Source organism: Diabrotica undecimpunctata, chromosome 1 (genome assembly GCF_040954645.1).
Source record: "Diabrotica undecimpunctata isolate CICGRU chromosome 1, icDiaUnde3, whole genome shotgun sequence".
Lineage (NCBI taxonomy): Eukaryota > Metazoa > Arthropoda > Insecta > Coleoptera > Chrysomelidae > Diabrotica > Diabrotica undecimpunctata.
Window position 1 is genome coordinate 42499284 of NC_092803.1, and position 21879 is coordinate 42521162.

Consider the following 21879-nt stretch of genomic DNA (forward strand, 5'->3'; position numbering starts at 1 on the left):
AATAGAACCTTACTGCCTTTACGTGAATTTGACTCCGCCTTCGCGCAGCTCAATGGTCAGGAGTGTTTGAATCTGCTATACTTCTGACAGACACCGCAGCATAGGGCTCAACGCTTAGAAAGGTGCAGAGCTTGGCAACTGGCCTCGGTTTTGTGTAGGTGGCTCTGATGGACACATTAGAGTAAGACGTTTTTCAGGTGAGAGACGAAATATATACTTAACTTTTACACATCATAAAGCAAGAAAACCTAGTATTATGGCATAAGGTGCTAGATGTTTGGGAAGCATATCACCTCTAGTTTTAGCTCGACAATATATTGGTGAAGTACTGTAACTGACTACAAACCATCCCAAATGCAATCTTTCAACAATATAACGCAAGACCCCATACTGTCTGTGAAACCATGGAAATCATACAAGAATCTGGTATAAAAACTTTGAAGTGGCCATCAAGATTATTTCATTTGTCACCCATCGAACATGTGTGAAATATGGTAGGTCAAAACCTAAATTGATTATTCAAAAATAATAGGAATATTTTTCGGTTTAATCTTTATGAGTACAAAAAACCAGTTTGACAAGGATTTTTGAACGCAAGCTTTAGATACCCCATACCTCTCTTATACCTTTATTATTGTCTGCTTTGCTTGCAATTTATAGAAGATAGATTAAAGCAAATAAATAAATAAAATAAAATCAGAATTTTGGTTTCGTCAAAGAAATCTTCGCATTTCTGCTTTGGTGATCTAAAACATATAATTAAATCCGTTCATATTATGTTAAAAATGAATATTAAGTAAAAAATATTAAATAAGACAAAAATATTAAAAATAAAATGTTTAAGTAAATACTAAATACTTTCCCAAACAATGTAATTTTCATTACACTCAATTGTATTTTAAGCCATATTAAAATATAATATTTAACTTACAAATCTCTATTTAAATTTTGCCACTTATAGTTCTGTAATGTTTTCGACCTTATTTTATTGTTTCAATTTAACTGCTTTTGTTTCATTATATACTTTGTTCTATTTGAGACATTTCAAGACACTTACAAATTACATTCCTGGAAAGATATGGACATTAAACAAAAGTGTCTTCCGAACCACATGTTCTACATTTCAATAGCGCATTTCAAAACATTATAATCACTTAAGCAATGATTTTTGCACATAAAAGAACGGACTGCGGTAGTTTAGATTGTAAACGCAGGTTATTATAATATCAGGGATGGATACACGGAAAAATGAGGAAACCTCTCCCAACAAGGTACAAAATTAAAGAAAATCTTTTTCTTTATGTTTTATCTGCCACTGTATATTATTCTACACCACTCAAACACTACTCAAACTAACTAATCCCTTGAGTTATTAGGTAGCGAAGGAAGTTGCTTTCAGGGTATATTTTCAAGGTTAATGTTTACTCTCTCCTAAATATACCACATGTCTGCTGATATCGTAGTGATATGTAATAAGTCAGTTTAAGTAACTAGCTTCTTAAAAATGTGTAAAGTACTTCCCTTTTTGTTTTGAAAGGTCAAAAATGGCGTGATATGAGACCGATCCTCAGTCCAACCTTCACCAGCAGCAAAATGCGAGCTATGTTCGTCCTGATGTCTGAATGTGGTGAGAACTTCATTAAGTATTTCCTAAACAATAACAAAGATACCATCGAAATGGAAATGAAGGATACTTTTAGACGATTCACAAACGATGTTATTGCTACAACTGCTTTTGGCATTAAAACAGATTCTTTAAAGCACAGAGATAATGAATTCTTCACTATGGGAATGAGAGCAGTAGATTTTGGGTTCTGGAAAAGTCTCATATTTTTTGGTTATATGCTTATACCGCAGGTTTTAGCGGTAAGTATTGTATTGGTTTCTTGCCCTTACAATGTTTCCCAACGTATAACTTTTTATATGCATGCCATTATATTTATATATATGTATACTATGATTTTAGTTTTTCAAAATTTCAATTTTTGGCAAAGAATTAAATGACTTTTTTATGGAACTTATTGATAGGACAGTCAGAACAAGAGAAGAGAAAGGAATTGTTCGTCCTGATATGATCCACCTACTAATGGAGGCTAAAAAAGGAATTCAGCAGAAAGAAGAGAAGGTTATCGATACTGGATTTGCTGTAGTAGAAGAAGCAGACTTAGGTAAATTATTAATACATTTTTAAAGGATTTCCTACGAAGTGTCATATTATTATGATATATTTATTAAGCATCTCTATTTGATCCCTGTGTTAATTCAATTTAGAAAAGTATTAGGAAGCTAATTTTAAAATTCTTTGTGCGTTCTTTTAAAAATGAAATAAATATTAGACTAAGCTATTATTTTACCTTCATTGTGCCAAATTACGCTTTAATATTTCGTTTATTACCAGATACTGAGTTTATTTAATTGTCTTTTTTTTGTTTAGAGTTCCACAAAATTATCAGAGAACACATTGAGAAATAGGCATATATTTCAGCTAATCCATAGGTATTATGGTATAGAGATGCAAAGGGACAAAAATAAAAACAAATAATTGTAAACCCCTCTCATTACGTACTTAAATGGATATTCATTTCATTCATTCATATATAATCATCATCGAGCCTTCTGCTTACAAAGTTGAACATTTAACTCACCTCATCCAATTTTTTTCAGATCTGTCGGTCTTTAGTTTGCTTCCTGTAGCCAATTCACAGGGATTCTTTTAAAGTCGTGTGTCCATCGTATAGATACCTCTGCTTCTTTTATCCGCTTGTGGTCTACACACTGTAGTACGACCGATACGGAACGAGTCGAAACCTCTTGCTACAGATAATGTGAATTAGGAGTTCGTCGTTTTCTCCTCGCTATTTATTTAGGTATTTGTTTGATTTTAATACAGAGTATTTAAAAAAATAATTTTCGAGGCTATTTTGTCACGGCGAAACCAAATTCACCTCAATATCAAGTTCACCATGGAACTAGAATCATCTGTGTCAATCAATTTTCTTGACCTTACCATTACTAGATTAAATGACCACTTCGACTTCAGTATCTATAGGAAACCCACACAGATCGACCATGTAATACCCTTCTCATCTAACCACCCTATGTCACACAAATACGCAGCTTTGCTTAGTTACATACATCGCCTAGAAACCATTCCACTTTCTCATTCAAACTACAAAAAAGAATTTAACATTCTCAGACAAATAGCAGTCAATAATGGATATGATCACAATATCATCAATAAACTCATTCATAGAAGACGCCTTAAAACCCTGCAAGAGACTGCGTTCCCCAGAGAGCTTACCAGCAAACCCAATTACGTTTCACTTCCATACCATCACGAGAGTCTTTCTGGAGATATTCGAAATCTCATCAAACGTTTGGTTGAAAATATACATGTGTCTTTTAAAGTACCCAATAATTTGGGTCAGTATATATCTAATTCCAAAGATCCCATCAATTATATGAACCGTAGTGGTGTTTATAGACTAATGTTCAGATTGTGATGCCACCTACATAGGAAGAACATGTAGATAACTGTCTTCACGCGCTCTATAGCACACAAAAAGAGAAAACACCTCCACGTTCTCTCAACATCTCAAAGAACACAACCACACCCTCAATATCCCAGAAGACGTATCACTTATTCACAATATCGCACAAAAAACTTTCCCCCAAACTAGACCTATACGAAGACCTTGAAATTATTAAAGAAAAACAAAAAATCAAAATTGTGTTAATCGCCATGTCTCATTCAATCGAGACTTTCTCCCACTCCATCGCCAAATTATTCTCATAACCCACATCCTAAATTTACTTCTACAATAAAATTTACATGTATCATTATTCGTTCGTCAACTATTCATCTTCCTTAGTTCACTCCAAAACCTCTCTTCAATACATCAAACTCTCTATCTTTTCCCACTCCTTTCTATTTAACCTAAACTTCTGGTCTGACCCCTATACATAATGTTTTCCATGCTTCTTTCCGACACAACTAATCTTCTCACAACTTCCTCTCATCACAAAATTTTAAAACATTACATTTTTCTTTTTTACTTAAATTTAACAGAGCCACCTACAACCATTCTACTTTTGCAGTTCTTACATATTTTGTCAATATACAACAATAGTTTATTAACTTTATCTACCCACCTTAAGCTCACGAATTTATAACTTATCCTTTTTATATTTCTCATGTACCGAGTGCTGCTTTATAACAGATATGACCTTTTCTTCTTAAACTATAAGCTGAGTAATGTATGATCAACATATTACAAAACCACGTTTCAACCATCAATTTTCTGTTCGTCTCACATAGTTGTTAACATACAAAAACAACTAACCAACTTTATCCGTTAACACATAATCAGTTATTTATGTTCATGAACTTGGTTACTTATAAAAATTTTATATTTACCAGGTACCAAATGTTGTTAACATACAGGGCCTTCTATTGTTAAGTTATAAGTTAAATACTACATGAACACTACATTACAAAAGTATTTTATTATATTTACTTAATAGCACTTTCAAAAAAAATATTATTTCCTATTTCATCCATCAACAATAAAGTTTAAAGAATCCAATTTCCCACATATGTCTATTTTTCATTTTCCAGGTACCAAATGTTGCAAAACATAAAGGGCCTTTTATTAAAATCCTTTATTTAGACCTATTTATTTAGACCTATGATAGTTGGTTGCCTATCAGTACCCACACAATTCTTCACCACAATTCATTCCAAATACATTAATCAATAAAACACTTTTCTCCGTGTTCTTAACATAAATTCAGGACAAGTTCACAATTTAAAACTACAACATTAATGGTTGCTATTGTTATATTATTTTAATTTTAACTTATTCAATTTTTAAATATTGCTGGCTTCTTTCATATTTAAATACAGACATTAAGTTACACTGACTGCTTTGTTCGGACTTCCGTCCTAACATGTCAATATTGTCATTTCAATCAGTTGCTATCATCAAGTCCTCGTAGACACTTTGTCTCAAGACCAGCAACTTCATGTAGAGTCGTACGTTGCCATGTTATCAAATCCACTGGTAACTTTAACATCCTAATATATTATAAGATCGAATAATGTAAACTGATGTTGGAATGTGGATTCCAAAAACGTTTTGTCTTCATGACATAGCCCGATTGGGTTTTTTAATTATATACCTTTTATAAAGGATTTTAACAAATTTTTATTTCTACGTTTCTAGCACTGCCTCTGAGAATCAATCCAAGTAGCGAGCGTTCCATTCTTATTTGAGCGTTCCATCCATTAGTCCAGTCGTCAGAGAGCTGATCCCTAAAAACCATACGAACAAGCTGAATTCTGCAGAAAATATTAATTTTGGGTCCCCAAAGAAAATGCAAAAAAGTTTACCACGTTTACCCTCGGACTTCCCCCTAAAACCCCCCTCGCAGGGGGTACAAACTCAAAAAAATCGATTTACCAAGAATCTGTACACCATAGAAAAAAATATTTCAAATAAAAAATGTAGCTGAGATAATTTTAAACAAAAATGATTATAAGCATTTTTTGTGTAGAATGAACTGTTCTCTTTTTGTATTTGTATGAAATTCTATATTTGTTTGAATTTGTATCAGCTCGACGGTAAGAGTTCTATAACTTCTGTTCCAAATGTCCTATCGTCAAAACTCAAGATGAATTTTACAGGCAGAGTGCAGCTTTCGTATGCATTATTTTTATTTTGCCGAGAATAAAGTCAGATTTTATAAATGTGTTAAATAAATTAACGTGGCGCGATTTTTTCCATTTTTTACGATTCTGGTGACATTAAAATTGATCACTTTAATTGACCAGTTGTAGTAAAATTTCCATGTTTAGAGATCAATCTTTAAAACTTATGACATGGAATTTTAATTTTGGGTTGTGGTAACAAATATAAGGCATTTAAACTATGAATAAAAAAAAACGGGTGTGGCAGTTCATTGGGACTGCCGGTGGAAGTTACACTTGTATACACGCATTCGCCGTTACAAATTTATTTGGGAGTAAATCTGCACAATCATTACATATGTAATGCTATAGGTAAGACATAGCAGAAAGAGAATTAATAACAACTTACTAACAATTAATAAACAACTTTTGACCTGTAATAGGAGTATAGTAAATGAAGGATTGAATCAATATTTTGATAAAAATCTATATTTTTATTTTCATATATGTATGAAAGGAGTTGAATGCAAAAATTTTTTTACACATACTCTGCAGTAAAATTCATTGTTTATTTTGTTATTAATATAATAATACAATACAAATTAAAATGCAATATTTATAAGTATTTAAAAATGACAATAATATACATAAAAAATACACTACAATACAGTGAAACATAATTCAATATAATAATACAATACAGATTAAAATGCAATATTCATAAGTATTTAAAAACGACAATAATATACATAACTTTTTTACTTACGCATATATGTTTAATTTACCATGTAATAATATTAATAAAAAAGTCCTCCCCGACTGGGAATCGAACCCCGGTCTCCTGCGTGACAGGCGGGGATACTGACTACTATACTACCGAGGACATGACACAAACGTATTTCAAAATTGACAATTCTGGATCATACAGTGATTTATTGAGAATATTATTTTGAAATACAACAGACTCATATAATTATGAACATTTAATAAATAATACAAACATATCACATAAATAATAATATTAATAAATATTTTATTATATATATTATATTATATGTATATATATATCTTTATATAATATATATAATATTAAATTATATATACAAAAGGAACATTTTTATATTCGAGAGAGGAAGAGAGAGAAAATATATCTTCTGTCTCTCTAAATTTCCAACGTGGAGCGAGCGTATAGAAGTATAACTTCAAAAACGCAGAATTTAATGTTTTACATTACAAACCATCACACGTCACGAAAAATGCATTTAAGAAAACGGTTTTATGTGTAGTTTATTGAAGACGTTTTGTTCTTTTGAAAAACGTACTAGTGTAATTTAAAAAAAAGTTTTAAATGTTTTAGATCGTTTATTGTGTGACAGTTTAAATCCAGCGTTTTTAAGCATATTTCAAATGCCTCGCATTTGATTCCAAAACTCAAAACTAAAATTTCATGCTCTAGGTTATAAAGGTTAGGCTCTAATAATCGAAACTTTGTAGTGGCCAGCCAAGGAAAGGGATATATTGTATTGATCTCGCGGGAATAATAAAAAATGGCAAAATCGCACTACGTTTATTTATTTAACGCCTGTATAAAATCTGACTTTATTTACGGCAAAATACAAAAACTGCGTATAAAATCTAAACTTGTTATCTTTAAAACTCATCTTGATTTTTGTCAATAGGTCACTTGAATCAAAAGATATCGATTTTTTACCGTCGAGCTGATACAAATTTTATTCAACATTGATTTCGCGCGCGTAACTGACATGCAAAATCTACGGTCCCTTCAAGCGTTGTTTCTAAAAGAACGGTTCATTCTACATAAAAAAATGCTTATAAACATTTTTGTTTAAAATTATCTTAGATACATTTTTTATTAAAATTATTTTTTTCTACGTGGTACAGATTCTTGGTAAATTGATATTTTTGCGTTTTTACTCCCCTGCGAGGTTTTGGGGTGAAGCCCGAAGGTAAACCTGGTAAACTTTTTTCTATTTTTTTTTGGGGTCACAAAATTCATATGCTCGGCAAAATTCAGCTTGTTCGTAAAATGTTTACAGGTTCAGTGGCATTTTCGTCTTTGACGACTGTAGTAAGTACATGTATATTTTGTAATATAATTTCGTTAGTATGTTTGCTGTCTACGTAGTTTTCAATAGGTGACGGTAATGCCAAAAATCCATAGAGAATTCATATCCATAGAGAAAAGCTCTATTTTAGTCGAGATTTTCTCGTCTCTGTCAACTTTACAATAAATCCAGCTACCCAGATATCTTAAGCTATGGTTTGTTAGAACAGTGAGCGACGCATAACTCACAGTCAGTCGAACGCCGCGCACGTTCGTCAAAATCAAAGAAATGGTTCTCTATGATAACGGTTTGTTAGGTTCTGCTGAGCTGCGCGCACTGCAGACCGATAGCCGTGTACATCGACGGTGTGCGCTGGAATCAACTGCGATTTGAATTGTTCAAATATTATACCGAAATTATAATTGTATTTTTATATAGTTATTATTATTGTCATAATTAAGTGATGTCTACTAAATTTTCTCCCGAGGAAGAAGAAAGATTAGTGGATCTAGTACAATTCCCTGGAAAGTCTAAAATGTTCTCGAAATTTTTCGTCGTTTTGAAACAATCTTTCTTGTTAAAAACTGTTAATTTAAAAGCACCTTCTGTATTAAGACATGAAAAAATTTCGTTTACATTTTTATTTCTTTTATTTAAATTTACCGTTATCAACTCTTGTTCTTCCTCCTCTTCTTGGAGTAATAAAATTATTGCGTTAAGTTTGCGAGAATTCATTTTTTTAAACGTACAACCTTTGAGAGAATAAATGTGAATCTAATTTCTGAACATGTTTTCAGAGCGACAGAATATTTATGCCAATTAGTCTAACAAACCGACTCACCCAAAACTGTAGTGAGTCGAGTAGAACAGATTCTGCTGTACGTGTATGCTGTGCGCTGCGCACTGTTCTAACAAACCGTAGCTTAAAGCGTTGCACTTTATCAAATGGTTTGTCATCTTATTTTAGTACTGATTGTTCAATATTAATTTTTTCAATAACTAAATGTTTTGTTTTTGCGTTGATTTGAAAATCTTCTTGACTCTCTGCCATTAAATATGTTATTAATAATTTCTTTATCGATTTTAACTCCTTTGCTAATATTATATAAGGCTGGTTCAGCCACTGATTCAGAGTAGAAGTTAAGCAGCATAGGTGAGATATCACATTCTTATTTAAAGAAGCTCACTTAATAGAAACTATATCTGAAATTTCCTGATCCACCTTAACGCTAGCAGTCTGATTGTGCTAAGGATTTTTAAGCAACATGATGGCATACTTGTTCGAACTAACAACGTAAAAGCATTGAAACAGCATGTGGTATTCTATCAAAAGTTTTCTTGAAATATATAGTACGTAAGTAAATATTTTACGAAACACGAGTACTCATACCGCTTCAAAACGAAACTAATCAAGCATCACCAATAAATCAATCATAAGACAAGGACTACTTTCATAGAAATTTTGAATGTGTGACTCATTAAACCAATAAGTCAATAGTTTGATAAATTGTGATATGTACGATATGTACTGAATGTGAGACTATCTATTATATTTTCTTTTACTGCATCTTTAAATTTCTAGATAACAGCCTCACTTACAACTTCGTAATTTTTTTCTGTAATTTTGGACTTATTATTCATTATTCATTACATTGTCAGCATTTTCTCTAATATAGAAGTTGTCATTAACGTCTCAATTATTGTAGATATTACCGTTGGGACTTTATCCTTACAGTGATACTACAATGCGAAGAAACAACTAGACTTGTGAGAAACTATCTTCATATTAGAATATTATAATATTGGAATTTTATTAGATAAATAAGAATATTAGATATTAGGTATAATACTGTAGCATGTTTTAAAAATGTAATATTTTTTTATGGACATTTCTGCTTCTGTTCTATTTAGTCCAATTTGTTACCATACTGGGTTTTTTATTGAACCGAATCGAATCCGAAATGTTATGAAACCTCGCTAAGTTTTCACTTCTTTAAGGTAGGTCTGCTTTTTTTACGGAGTTTAGAATGGGGACGAGCAACGTCAATTGCAAATTTATAGAGTGGCGGAACTACTAGTAGAGTTAAAAAGTTGAAAAAACTATGAGTGTTGTTAGTTTTGGGGATAAGTAAAGCCAACTAAACCGCGGGAAAAAGCACCTCAGATATTACCAGCTATAAATTGGAACGACTCTGAATCAGCATTTCTGACTTGCAGCTTAATATTATCTGCGATATCCAGGGGGAGTTTCCTCTAGGGTGTCGAAGTACTCATCAGAAAGTTCGTTACCCGCCAACTGGTGAGTATGTGCCTTAGACCTTAGACGATGGCAAGGAATTTTCAGAGTCTCTTTACCTCTGATGTTGGAGAACGATATCTTTTGCTGAGAGAACGAATTATGTCCTTTATAGTGGGAAGATTCGTAAGAGTGGTGGTGGACTAATACTGACGGATCGTGAGGTGTTTTCCTCAAACATTTCTTTCATTGACCTTACATTGTATTATTTTTATTTTCTCTAACAATCTTCCTTGGTCTTGGACAATAAAAAAATTATTCTTATAATTTTTACTAAAATATATGGTGAGTGTAATCGTTTTTGTTTCTTTAAATATATATTGGTTTAGAACAAGACCCGCCTATTTGTTATTTTTTTATATATTATACTTATGTACGAATTCTCTAACATATAGTATCCTAGGTTTTAGTTAATTTTTTCATCCCTTATCTTTCAGTTAGCATGATTCAGTTTTTTTAGTTGCTTTGAGATCCCGTAGCATTGTGGACTTCTTTAAACCCTTGTGTTTTTTCGTTTAATTTAATAGTTATTTAACCAACAAGTGTATTAATAAGGGCAATTAACAATTGAGATATATTAACGCGCGAGCGAAGCTAATGTTCGAGATTATTAATCGCCATTTTAATTCACGAGTTCGTTACAAAACTTTTCCGTCGACCATACTTTTCAGAAATAAACATATCTTAGTTTAAATTTTTATTTCATCATCATCATTGGTGCTACAGCCCTATAAAAGAGCCTCGACCTTGCCAAGTCTATTACGCCAGTCAGTTCTCTCCATTGCCAACTGTTGCCAGTTTGCTGCGCCTATTTCTCTACCATTATCATCTACACCATCCCTCCATCTGAGTTTTGTTTTACCCCTACTTCTACTTCCCACAGGTTGTGACATAAGGATTCTTCTAGGAGAGTTGTTCTGCTGTGATCTTGCCAGATGTCCTGCCCATCTTAGTCTTCCTATTTTTATAAAGGATAATTTTTATTTAATAAAAATAATAATAAATTTTTATTTAATTAACGATAAATAATGACATACAATGACAGACAGTACTTACAGCGGCTACTTCATTTTAAATAATTTTTTAGTGGGAATATAAATAGGTATGTTTGGTTGCCTACACCACCGGTAACTGCCAATCACAGAGCTTTAAATGTGGTTAAATTAATTTATACAAGCAATGTATGTTGTATTGCCTATAATGAAATCGTTATAACGAAATTATATTATTAATAGAAAATCATTCATTAATAGGGGTCATTAATCAATGATTTTGAGGGTGTTAAAATTAATCATAAATGGATGGTCGACGGAAAATTTAATAACAGTACATCCCATTGGGTTAATTTTTACTTTACTCAAAATAGCTTCCAACTTCTGGGTATTCTTTTTACCTATTCAGGCATATTGTAAGTTACATAGTTACAATACAAAGTTCAATAAAGTAGACGAGTATAAAAAATGTTTGTTAATTTTACATTACTCTTTATGAAACAGCTGCATTATATAGAAAAAAAGTCAAACGCTATAAAATTGTAGTTACAAAAGTTATTCACACCTAATATGCAGAAATTTTACCTCGATGATTTATTTTTTCTAATATACAATCTGACATATTTTTTGTTTGTAGGACATGGTAAAGGCGCCAAAGAAATCACTAATGTTGATATAGCTGCTCACGCTATGGTTTTCTTTTTTGCTGGTTTCGATGGCGTATCTTCCTTAATGTGTTTTACAACCTATGAATTAGCAGTAAATCCTGATATCCAAAATAGATTGAGAGAAGAAGTTGAAGAAACTTTGAGAGAATGTAACGGAAAGCTAACGTACGAAAGTCTGTTGAAAATGAAGTACTTGGACATGGTTATCTCAGGTAAAAATTATCATTTTTTAAACGTTTTGTTATAAATCATGAACGTTTATAATACCAGACGGAGAGTTAAACTAACATGCAGAAAGCCTCTGTTCGATGACATCGAGATCAGGGTAGAAAAATCCATTCAAATTCCTACATGAACTCGTATAGGCATTTGAATGGAATTTGCTCGAACACGAGCTGCTATAAGATGACCAATAAAATGAGCTATGGAATTATCCTTTACAAGGATACAAACTACTTAGGACCATACTTCAAGGTCATCATCATCATCTATTGGCCTATTTGCAATGGAGTTAACCTTTACAAGGATACAAACTACTTAGAACCATACTTCAAATTCATTATCATCATAGTAATTAACATCTTAGCAGATGTGTTGTGGGTCATCATTGAGCTTTAGCAGCTCGGATAGTTTGATTATTGGTATATCTCCACTTTTCGCGGTCCTTTGTTACATGTACTCTTCAATAAACTATTTGTTAAGATTTTTCGTAATGCCTGCCCATTGCTGTGGAGGTATGCTGTATTGGTATTGACTCTGAGGCCTTCCTTAGACCACCAACTGCTTCTTTTGAGATAGCTTCGATCGATATGACCAAAGAACTTTAACATTCTAAAGTAAACAGTACTAGAAAGACGTTGGTTGAGATGCTCCTGCAAAGAGCTGTGATATTATTCCTAAGATATTATAATTCATCAATAATGCCCAAGTAATATGTTTTAAATTGCGTTTTTGCTTTAATTAAAATTATTTTTAATAGGAATCTGGGACACACATAGTAATCGCGGAGTGTGTCAAGTTTAAAAAATACTTGAGTTTTCAAACTTGCAAATAATCCAAGCGTAGCCTTGTTTACCATACTATTTCCACAACAAAAAGCTGACCTACTGATCTGCTAATATCGTTATAGGCAAGGACGATTATAAAAAGAGAAAACAATGTAACTAAGACGAAGTTACTAACTTAAAGTCAAGCTAATATGTCGATAATTGTATTCAAGATGTATGCATACGTAATTAATATATCGTTTAATAAATAATGTCATGTCATCTAGTAGTTATCCAGTTGTAAATAATAGCAAATAAATACGTCACAGATTAATCACAGAATCATCATCACAGAATCATAGATTAATCTATTAATCAACCTTTTCCAAGCCAAGATGTAGTTCCATAAGTAATATCGCCAGAAGGCGCTGTATCCAGTGGTGTATCCAAATTCAGATTACTATGCTTTTTATTATATGGCGATCCTGCCAGGATCCACGGAATTCGAACCAGTTGTTTCCATGTCCACATTTCAAATGCTTCGTCTATCTGATTGCCGTTATTTCCGAATGGAAAACTGTCACATCCTTAGATAGTCTTACCGAAAAATGTATCCCTTGATATGTTCCTACTATGCCGGCTCCCACACCCTCCTATTCCGCGCCTGGTATCTTAATTGTGAACTTATTGTTAAAGCTATATCTCGTAGCTTTTGCATCGATAGTTTGCCTCATCACAATATCGGCTTTTAGCTCCTCGATTAGCATTTTGTTGTCAGCACCATGCATTTGGCTTCTATGTCGCTGACTATGGATTAATCTGTGCAATCACTGATCTGGCTTCGCCCTGTATAAAGATATGAGGTGGTGGTAGATTCACCAGGACTTCCAAAGATGCAGTAGGAGTTGTTTTTATGGCCCCCGTAATACACAGGCATGCTAGCCTTTGTGTATTACCTAACAGCCTTATTGCTTCCACTTGCTGGGTCTTTGTCCACCACGTCACCGAGCCATAGGTTATCATTGGTCTAATAACCCTTGTGTATAACCATAGAGTCATTTTGGGGTTTAGTCCCCAATTCTTACCGCACATTCTTCTATATCTGCCCAGGGACATAGTAGCTTTCTGTGTGATTTTCAGAATGTGAGTATTCCATGTAAGCCTATGATCAAAATACACCCCAAAGTATTTTGTTTCGTTGGCAAATGAAATCTCTGTTCCTCCCAGCACGGGTGGTTTTAGACCTTGTAGTGCTGTTTTTTTGGTGAAGTTAACGATTTTTGTTTTCTGAGCATTGACTATCAGTCTCTCTTGTATACACCGGTCGTCAACTATATTTAGGGTTGCTTGCATTCTCTTAGAGACCACCTGAGTAAACCTGCCCCTGACAACGATTGCTATATCGTCAGCATATTCTAGACAATAAAAGCCTTCTGTAAACAGATTTCTGAGAAGATCATCTACCAAGGTTGCCCAAAGTAGATGGGATAGAATACCTCCTTGTGGACAGCCTTTACTTACTTTTGCTTTGATGGTTGCTTTACCCAGAGTGGACATTACTGTGCTATTCTCCAGGGATGCCCTTATCCATAGCTACCAAGAGCTAGTAGTAACATTATTAAATGCCCCTTCTATATCTAAAAAAGTGGTCATTGCTATCTCTTTGTCTTCCATTGACTTTGGTTCGTACGTTCGTAACGGATATAAACAAAAGTGGAAGAAGAAGTCTTGAAAAATGTATAAAAATGTAAATATAGTCCTACTATTATGAATAATCTCCTTTAAAATGTAACTACGAAAATAAAATAATACAAGAAATTAATTTCGAAATAGTATTGCTAATATTTTGCCCATTTTTCAGAAACTTTACGGAAATGGCCGATCGCTGTAATGGCTGACAGAATATGTACCCGATCTTACACCATACCTCCTGCAACACCAGAAGAAAAGCCCCTCTATCTTGAAAAGAACACGGTTCTTATTTTTCCCATATGGGCGATACATAGAGATCCGGCATTCTACGAAAATCCTGAGAAGTTTGACCCAGAAAGATTCAACGACGAAAACAAGTCAAAAATCAACCCGTACACGTATCTTCCCTTCGGTATTGGCCCTAGAAACTGTATAGGATCGCGATTTGCGCTTTTAGAAACGAAAGTGGTGCTATTTTATCTTTTATTGAATTTTATAATTGAACCTTCGGTAAAACTTAACATACCTTTAAAAATTTCCAAGAAACAATTCAATGTTACAGCGGAAGGCGGGTTTTGGTTTAACTTGAAGAAGGTAAATAAATAAAATATGCGAAGAGAAAAATATTACACAACTAAGCATTGTAGAACATTATTTAGTGCATGCTATTGTAATTGCTTTTTAATATTGATGTCTAGGTAGAAATCCTGCTTTAAGATTCTAGAAAATAAAATCTATCACTATAGTAGAGTATGTTACATTTTTCATTTTTAACTTAGTTTTACACAACTTTGTTCTTTTTTGTAGTAAAGTTGACCAAAGTTTTTCTGGCTCCATTTCGTCTCAATTTGATAAAGTTTCGTGATCGTGTTTTAAATATTTTCTGTTCGACTTCAGACGTATAACTATAAATTACAGTGAGATAGGATAAGTCCAATAAGTTGGTTACCTTTGAATTTTGGTGTTAAAAAAGAATCCTACAAGGTTTTCTTTGTAAAATATTGGTTTCGAACATTTGTATGCGTCAAGTCACTAATTTTATTAATTAATATTAAGTTTACTTGGTATTTCTACTATATATTTTATTTTTTGGCATAATATGTAGTCGTATCATACTAGGCAAATTAACGTAATGAAATAACCTCTAGGACACTAGCACGACCACCACAACTATGTCATTGTCGTGGTCATCAACGTGATCTCCTCTGTCAAATTCCAGTTAGTTATTTTAAACACAGATGTCGAAGAATCAGCTGCTGTTGTATACTTATATCATAAATACTAGATAAAGTCTGTCACTTTAACACATAACAATATCTTAAATTTGCTAAAAAAATAACACGCAATCTATGTTAACTTCGTATTCAGTTACTACCGATTGTGGTTGTCGTTGTGGTCAGAATCGAATGAATGACGGACGCGCCATTACTAAGTATTCGTGCTGCAGGAGTTCTTTGGCCGAGCCCGACCAGTTCACTAGATTCTGATCGGATGACCAAAACTCGGCCCTTTGTCTAATAAGCGCTGGCGATTTAATTAAATGTTAAAATTATTCGTGGTAGCCTTATTATAATCATTATAATGATCGGGCTAGTTGGTCATGGCCCTCAAATGCTTTTAAAAGCTAAGAATACATACCTAGGATCACTAGTATAATTTTTTGCATTTATGAACTGAAATAAAATATTTGTTTAAATTGTGTTTTATTTTCTCATCCATTTTATATCCACAGAAATTTTGGCAACATATATATATATATATATATATATATATATATATATATATATATATATATATATATATATATATATATATACTCAGTGACATTAGAAGTATTACACCCAGAAGGAATAATTTCTTGAACTTAATTTTTTGGCAACATGGTAGATTTACATCAAGAATGAAACGATAACGTTGTCAAGAATTTTTATTAACAAGTAATCAAAAAAAAAATGAATAATGTGTTTGGCGACCCCGCAGCTGAATACACTCCTGTATACGTCTCATCATCCAGCCTCAAGAGTCCACTGCTGAACATAGGCCTCTTCCTCATGTTTCCAACCCCGTCTATCTTGCGCCGCTCTTATCAAGTTTTTATTGAGTCTTCTTAAATCGTTAGTCCATCTTGTAGGTGGTCGATCGACGCTTCTCTTGTCTTCCCTTGGTCTCCATTCCAATAACCTCTTTGTCCATCGCCCATCTGTCATTCTGGCTATGTGTCCTGCCCATCTCCATTTTAGTCTGGCTATCTTCTCGATGATGTCAGTCACTCCGGTTCTTCTCCTGATGTCTTCGTTGGTTATTCTGTCTCGCAGAGTTATTCCTAACATGGACCGCTCCATTCTTTTCTGCGTGACTCTCAGTTTGGTAGCTGCTGCTTCTGTTAAGTTAAGTGTTTCTGCTCCATACGTCAAGACTGGGAGGACGCACTGATCAAATACCTTTCTCTTTAGGCATGTGTGCAGCTCACTTTTAAAAGTTTATATCTATCTACGAGTTCTATTTCTTTCCCACCAATACTGATGTTCTGGTTGGGTATCAAATTGGTCATGATTTTTGTTTTCGAGATATTTATATTTAAACCTACATTTTCTGTAGCCACAACGAGTTCCTGTACCATCTCTCTTGCCATACCTAGATCTTCAGCTATTATAAGTATATCATCGGCGAAACGTAAGTTGTTTAGATATTCTCCATCTATTTTTATTCCCTTTGTCATCCAATCCAAATTCTTAAGGGCATGTTCTAGCACCGTATTAAAAAGTTTAGGTGACATTGGGTCTCCTTGTCTAACCCCCCGTTCTATTTTTATGCGATTACTGTTAGTATGTAATCTGACAGTAGTTGTTGCCTGCAGGTATATTTAGTATAATAATTTAGTATATCTATAATCTAGCCTGCATTTTTTAAGCGCCTGTAATATTTTGCTTAGCTCAACGGTGTCAAAGGCTTTGTGAAAATCGATAAATATTAGAACTAGAGGTTTATTGCATTCCACTGCTTTCTCGATTAGGGTTTTTATACTTTGTAGATGATCATTTGTTCCGTAACTTTTTTGGAATCCTGCCTGTTCTATTGGTTGATAAGTCTCTAATTTTCTTTCCATTCTCTTAACTAGTATTCGCGTAAACAACTTATATATATGGCTGAGGAGGCTAATCGGTCTGTAATTCTCTAAATTTGCTTTGTCTCCTGCTTTGTGTAATAGAATCATAGTAGCGTTGTTCCAGTCTGTTGGAATATTGGCGCTGTGAAGGCAGATATTGAAAAGTTGTTTAATTTTTTCACGTAATACATCCCCTCCAATTTTTAGTGCTTCTGATACTATTCCATCTTCACCCGGGGTTCGATTATTTTTCATTTTCTTCAGGGCTTCTTTGATTTCTGATTTTGTTATATCGGGCATTAAATCTGATCCTTGGTTTAATACCCCAGTTTTTAGTGTAATTGGAGGTTCCGTATTGTTATCTTTTTTTCTTGATCTATATAACTCTGTGTAGAACTCTTCGACTATTCTTAATATTTTATCTCTGTTCGTTGTTTCTTCTCCAGTTCTGTTTCTCAGTTTGTTAATTTCTATTTTCCCCTTTTGTACACTTCTCTTCAAAACGTTCATGTTCTTATTTTGCTCTATTGCCTGTTTTGTTTTTTCTACATTGTAGTTTCTTATGTCTTTTCTTATTGCCTTTGTGATCGTCTTATTTATTTGATTTATCGCTTCTTTGCTTGTAGTGTTATCTCCTTTCATTTGTCGCCTTAGTTCTATAAGGGTTTTCGTGTGTTGACTCAGATTTTCATCTTTTTTGCTTGTCAGACAATATTTAGTTTGAGCCTGTTGCATTGTGTTGACTATTTGTTTGTTCAATATATTGATGTCTGCTGTTGTTGTATCTTTCAATGAATTACCAATATATTTTTCGAACTCCTGAATGTTAGTTGGTTTTCTCCATTTCTTTGGTTGTTTCTTATTTATAATTTTGAGTCTTTCTTTTTCGGTTGATATCATTCTGCTGATATCAGCTGTTCATTTGATAGAGAGTGTTTTCCAAAAGGAAAGTCAGTAGTTGTTTGCCTCTATCATTTCTGCCTTCGCTTCCAAAAGTTCCCAATATTATTTTAGAGGGGTCTTCCTTAGTGCCTATTTTGGCGTTGAAATCACCACCTATTATTAAGAAGTGGCCAGGATTTTCCTTCATTGCACAGGATATTTGGTCGTAGAATATTTGGACTTCTTCGTCTGGATGTCCTATAGTAGGGGCGTACACTTGAATGAACTTTAGGATATATCTGGCGTTTATTTTGATGTTTAAGTACGTGTGATGTCTTGTTGAGATTTGGTTTATTAACACAATTCTGTTAGCAATTGTTTTGTGAATAAAGAAGCCGACGTCTCCGACTGTCGATTCCTCTTCTCCTTTGTAATAAAATAAATGGCCTGATGGGAGTGAGGTAAGACTCTCTCCCTTTTTTCTAACTTCGCTAATACCTACAATATCCCAGTTAACTTTTAAAAGTTCTTCTTTTATTTATTCGAATCTTTCTTCGGTAGAGAGTGACCGAGCATTATACGTGGCGATGATGAGGTTTAATCTTTTTTATGCACATTAATAGGGTTGGTTTATAGTGGTCGGGTTTTTGGCATTTAAACACCGTACTTGCCTAGCATGTTGGTGAGTATTCATATTTATTCCCACGAGTAGCTGGGGAACGTTGGTCGATTCCTGTAGAGCCCCGCGTACAGGAATAAGGCTAATATTCAACCATTCAGTTTTTAGCACGATAGCTTCCACCTTAACTTACGGATTTTTTGCATCTGGTTTTCTCCCTATTTTTGTTGAATAGGATGGGGAGGGAAAGAAGGTGTGGATGGGGAGAATATATTAGAAAGAAATGTAGTGATTTGTCTGCCTTAGGAAACCTAATCGCCATTCGAGGTCGGAAGAAAACAAGAGTTAGCCAAGAGAGGCTGATAGAAAAGATTAAAGACATTTCACTCAAGACAAGTTGAAGCAGAGTAAAATGTGAAGGCTCTTATGATCCGCCAGGTGCGTTTCATAAGAGTATGAGTATTGATACATTCTGTGTTCCCGCTCATACTTCGGGGTGTTGACTACAGACTGTATGGCTCGTCCAGCATGCCATAGCATTTTACAATGTACACACCCCAAACTCCATGGCCTGACACAAGTATGGTACACGTCTAGTCATTGAAAAAGAGATTGAGATGATCGATGTCTGCTTGTGTCACCTCGTTCCAAACAACTTGAACTTCATGTATTAACTGTGCCAGAGTCTGTGGAGGAAGGTGCAAAGTGGACAGTCTCCTTCCCATCATATCCCATACATGTTCAATAGGATTTAAATCCAGAGTACGGGGCGGCTACGACGAAACATTAACGCCAGTTTCTTGGAGAAAGTCCATAGTTTGACGAGCAATATGGGGACGCGAGTTGTCTTGCTGAAAAAGGACGTCTTGACGGCCGTCGAGATAAGGAAGTAAATTGGTTTGTAAGACGTCATCATCATAACGCGTGGCTGTCATATTGCTTCGAATAAATATAAGTGGTGATCGGCTACCATAGGCAATAGAGCCTCAAACCATTACTCCAACTGTCCTGTGTACATGCTTCTCAACAGCAAACCCGGTATCTCGTCGTTCTCCACGGGCGTCTTACCATGCTAACCATCATGCATTCCTAAACAGAATCGTGATTTATCACTGAATGCTATATTACGCCATTCTGCTATATTACTTATATGCTATATTATATATATTTAAATTAATACCCTCAGTGTGGTATCAGTGTGGTACACCGTTGAAGTTGGGATAAACAACCTTTTTATCTTACCTTACCATGACTGTCCTGATGGACATGATTGATTGACTTGCTATTTTTTTAAAAATAATGTATAATACACCAGTGCGTTTATTTGAACAAAATTAGGTCCTTTTCGAATATTTGTTGCCAAAATATTTTACATATCTTTCAATATTTTAATAAACTTGAATTGTTTCGGGGTAAGTGTAATAACAATCCTTAAAGATGAAAAAGAGGTATTTAATAAACCTTGTTACCTTTCTCTTTATTGAGAAACAATCTCTTTTAGATCTAAACAATTGTGATATTTTCATCTAAGTAAAAAAGTCTATTTGTTTATCTAAATTTGTATTTTAATAGAGATATCTGTGCTGTTTATCCAATTATGATCGTAAAAACATCACACAGAGTTTGTGCGAAGATTTTGGTTCCGACCATCAGTGAATCCTTGAACGTCCAGTCTGTGATGGGCCATAGCGTCGAAAATTAGTGTCAAATTATAATCAAATTGTATAATATACTTTTTTTATGTTAACCAGATATATTTACATTCTTGTTATGTTAACCAGTGTTATAGTGGTCTGAATATTAAATATTAAGGTACTTTTTATATAATATTAAATATCTGGTGATTGATTGCTTAAAATAATGATCTTTCAGGCTATTAATATATTACAGTATTTTTAAAGGAATATTAAAAATGAACTAATTCTATAGTTTTTCTTAATAAAAACAGTTAAAAGTACATTCTAGCAGTGCTCATCTTTTTCCAGTTTTTTAATTTTCGTTTTAATATATTTATTTTAAACCTTTTACTAGAATCATCATTTATTATATTCAAATTTTTTATTTTAAGTTGGTACTTTCTTAAAAAACTTCTTGTTTTTCTTAGGATGCTATGTTACTAAGAAACTTCGTAAAGAAAATATTCGTATATTAATCTCAATATTAAGCTACGTGTAAAAATTAGTCTACTGTAAAACCTGGAGAGTTTTTTACATCCTATCGATTTCTTATTTAAAAGAGTTCGTTGATGTCCTATTTTTCGAAGAACTTCTTCGTTTCTGGTTCTGCTGGTCCATGGTATTTTGAGTATTTTTCGGTACAACTATGTCTCAAATGCATTGATTTTATTCATGTTATCGACATAAAAAGACCAAGTTTCACGTCCATACAAAAATAAAGACCATACATAGCAACTCTATTGATTAGTTCCTGCATGTCATCAATATTTAAAGCTAGAATCAAAGTATCGCATATTGTTAATTATATCTCTTCTTCTGATACTTCCTTTTTGATCTTTTAAACCTTCCTACATATATTCTCACAATATATGTTAAAGAGATTGGCAAAGAGTATACAACCCTCTATACTTCGTCTTATACCCCATTCAATGCTGATTGGCTTAGATTCTTTGTTGCTCATACTAATAATATTTGTTTCTTTCCAGTAAAGTTTGGCAATAAGTTTGATATCTTTATAATCTAGCAGGATGCTAGGTAAGGCGTCATTAATTTGATACATGCCTTTTCAAAATCAATGAAGCACATTTATACGAGTTTTGTACTTCAGAACATCGTTATCGTTAAAGTTTTCTCATAGACAAAGTGCTTCTCTACTTTTAAGAAACCTCCCTAATCCAAGCTTCTCTTGACAAATTAAGTCCTAACA

General features: G+C 33.5%; 1 protein-coding gene across 1 annotated transcript in view; it reads left to right on the top strand.

Annotated features, from left to right (window-relative positions):
- The window catches only part of LOC140441857 (uncharacterized), a 69998-nt gene that overhangs the window by 21116 nt on the left and 27003 nt on the right, over positions 1–21879 (top strand). The window contains exons 4-7 of the mRNA XM_072532849.1: positions 1538–1866; positions 1967–2168; positions 11681–11923; positions 14559–14983. Of these exons, the coding sequence (XP_072388950.1) occupies positions 1538–1866; positions 1967–2168; positions 11681–11923; positions 14559–14983 (1199 nt within the window). The remainder of the gene's footprint in view (positions 1–1537; positions 1867–1966; positions 2169–11680; positions 11924–14558; positions 14984–21879) is intronic.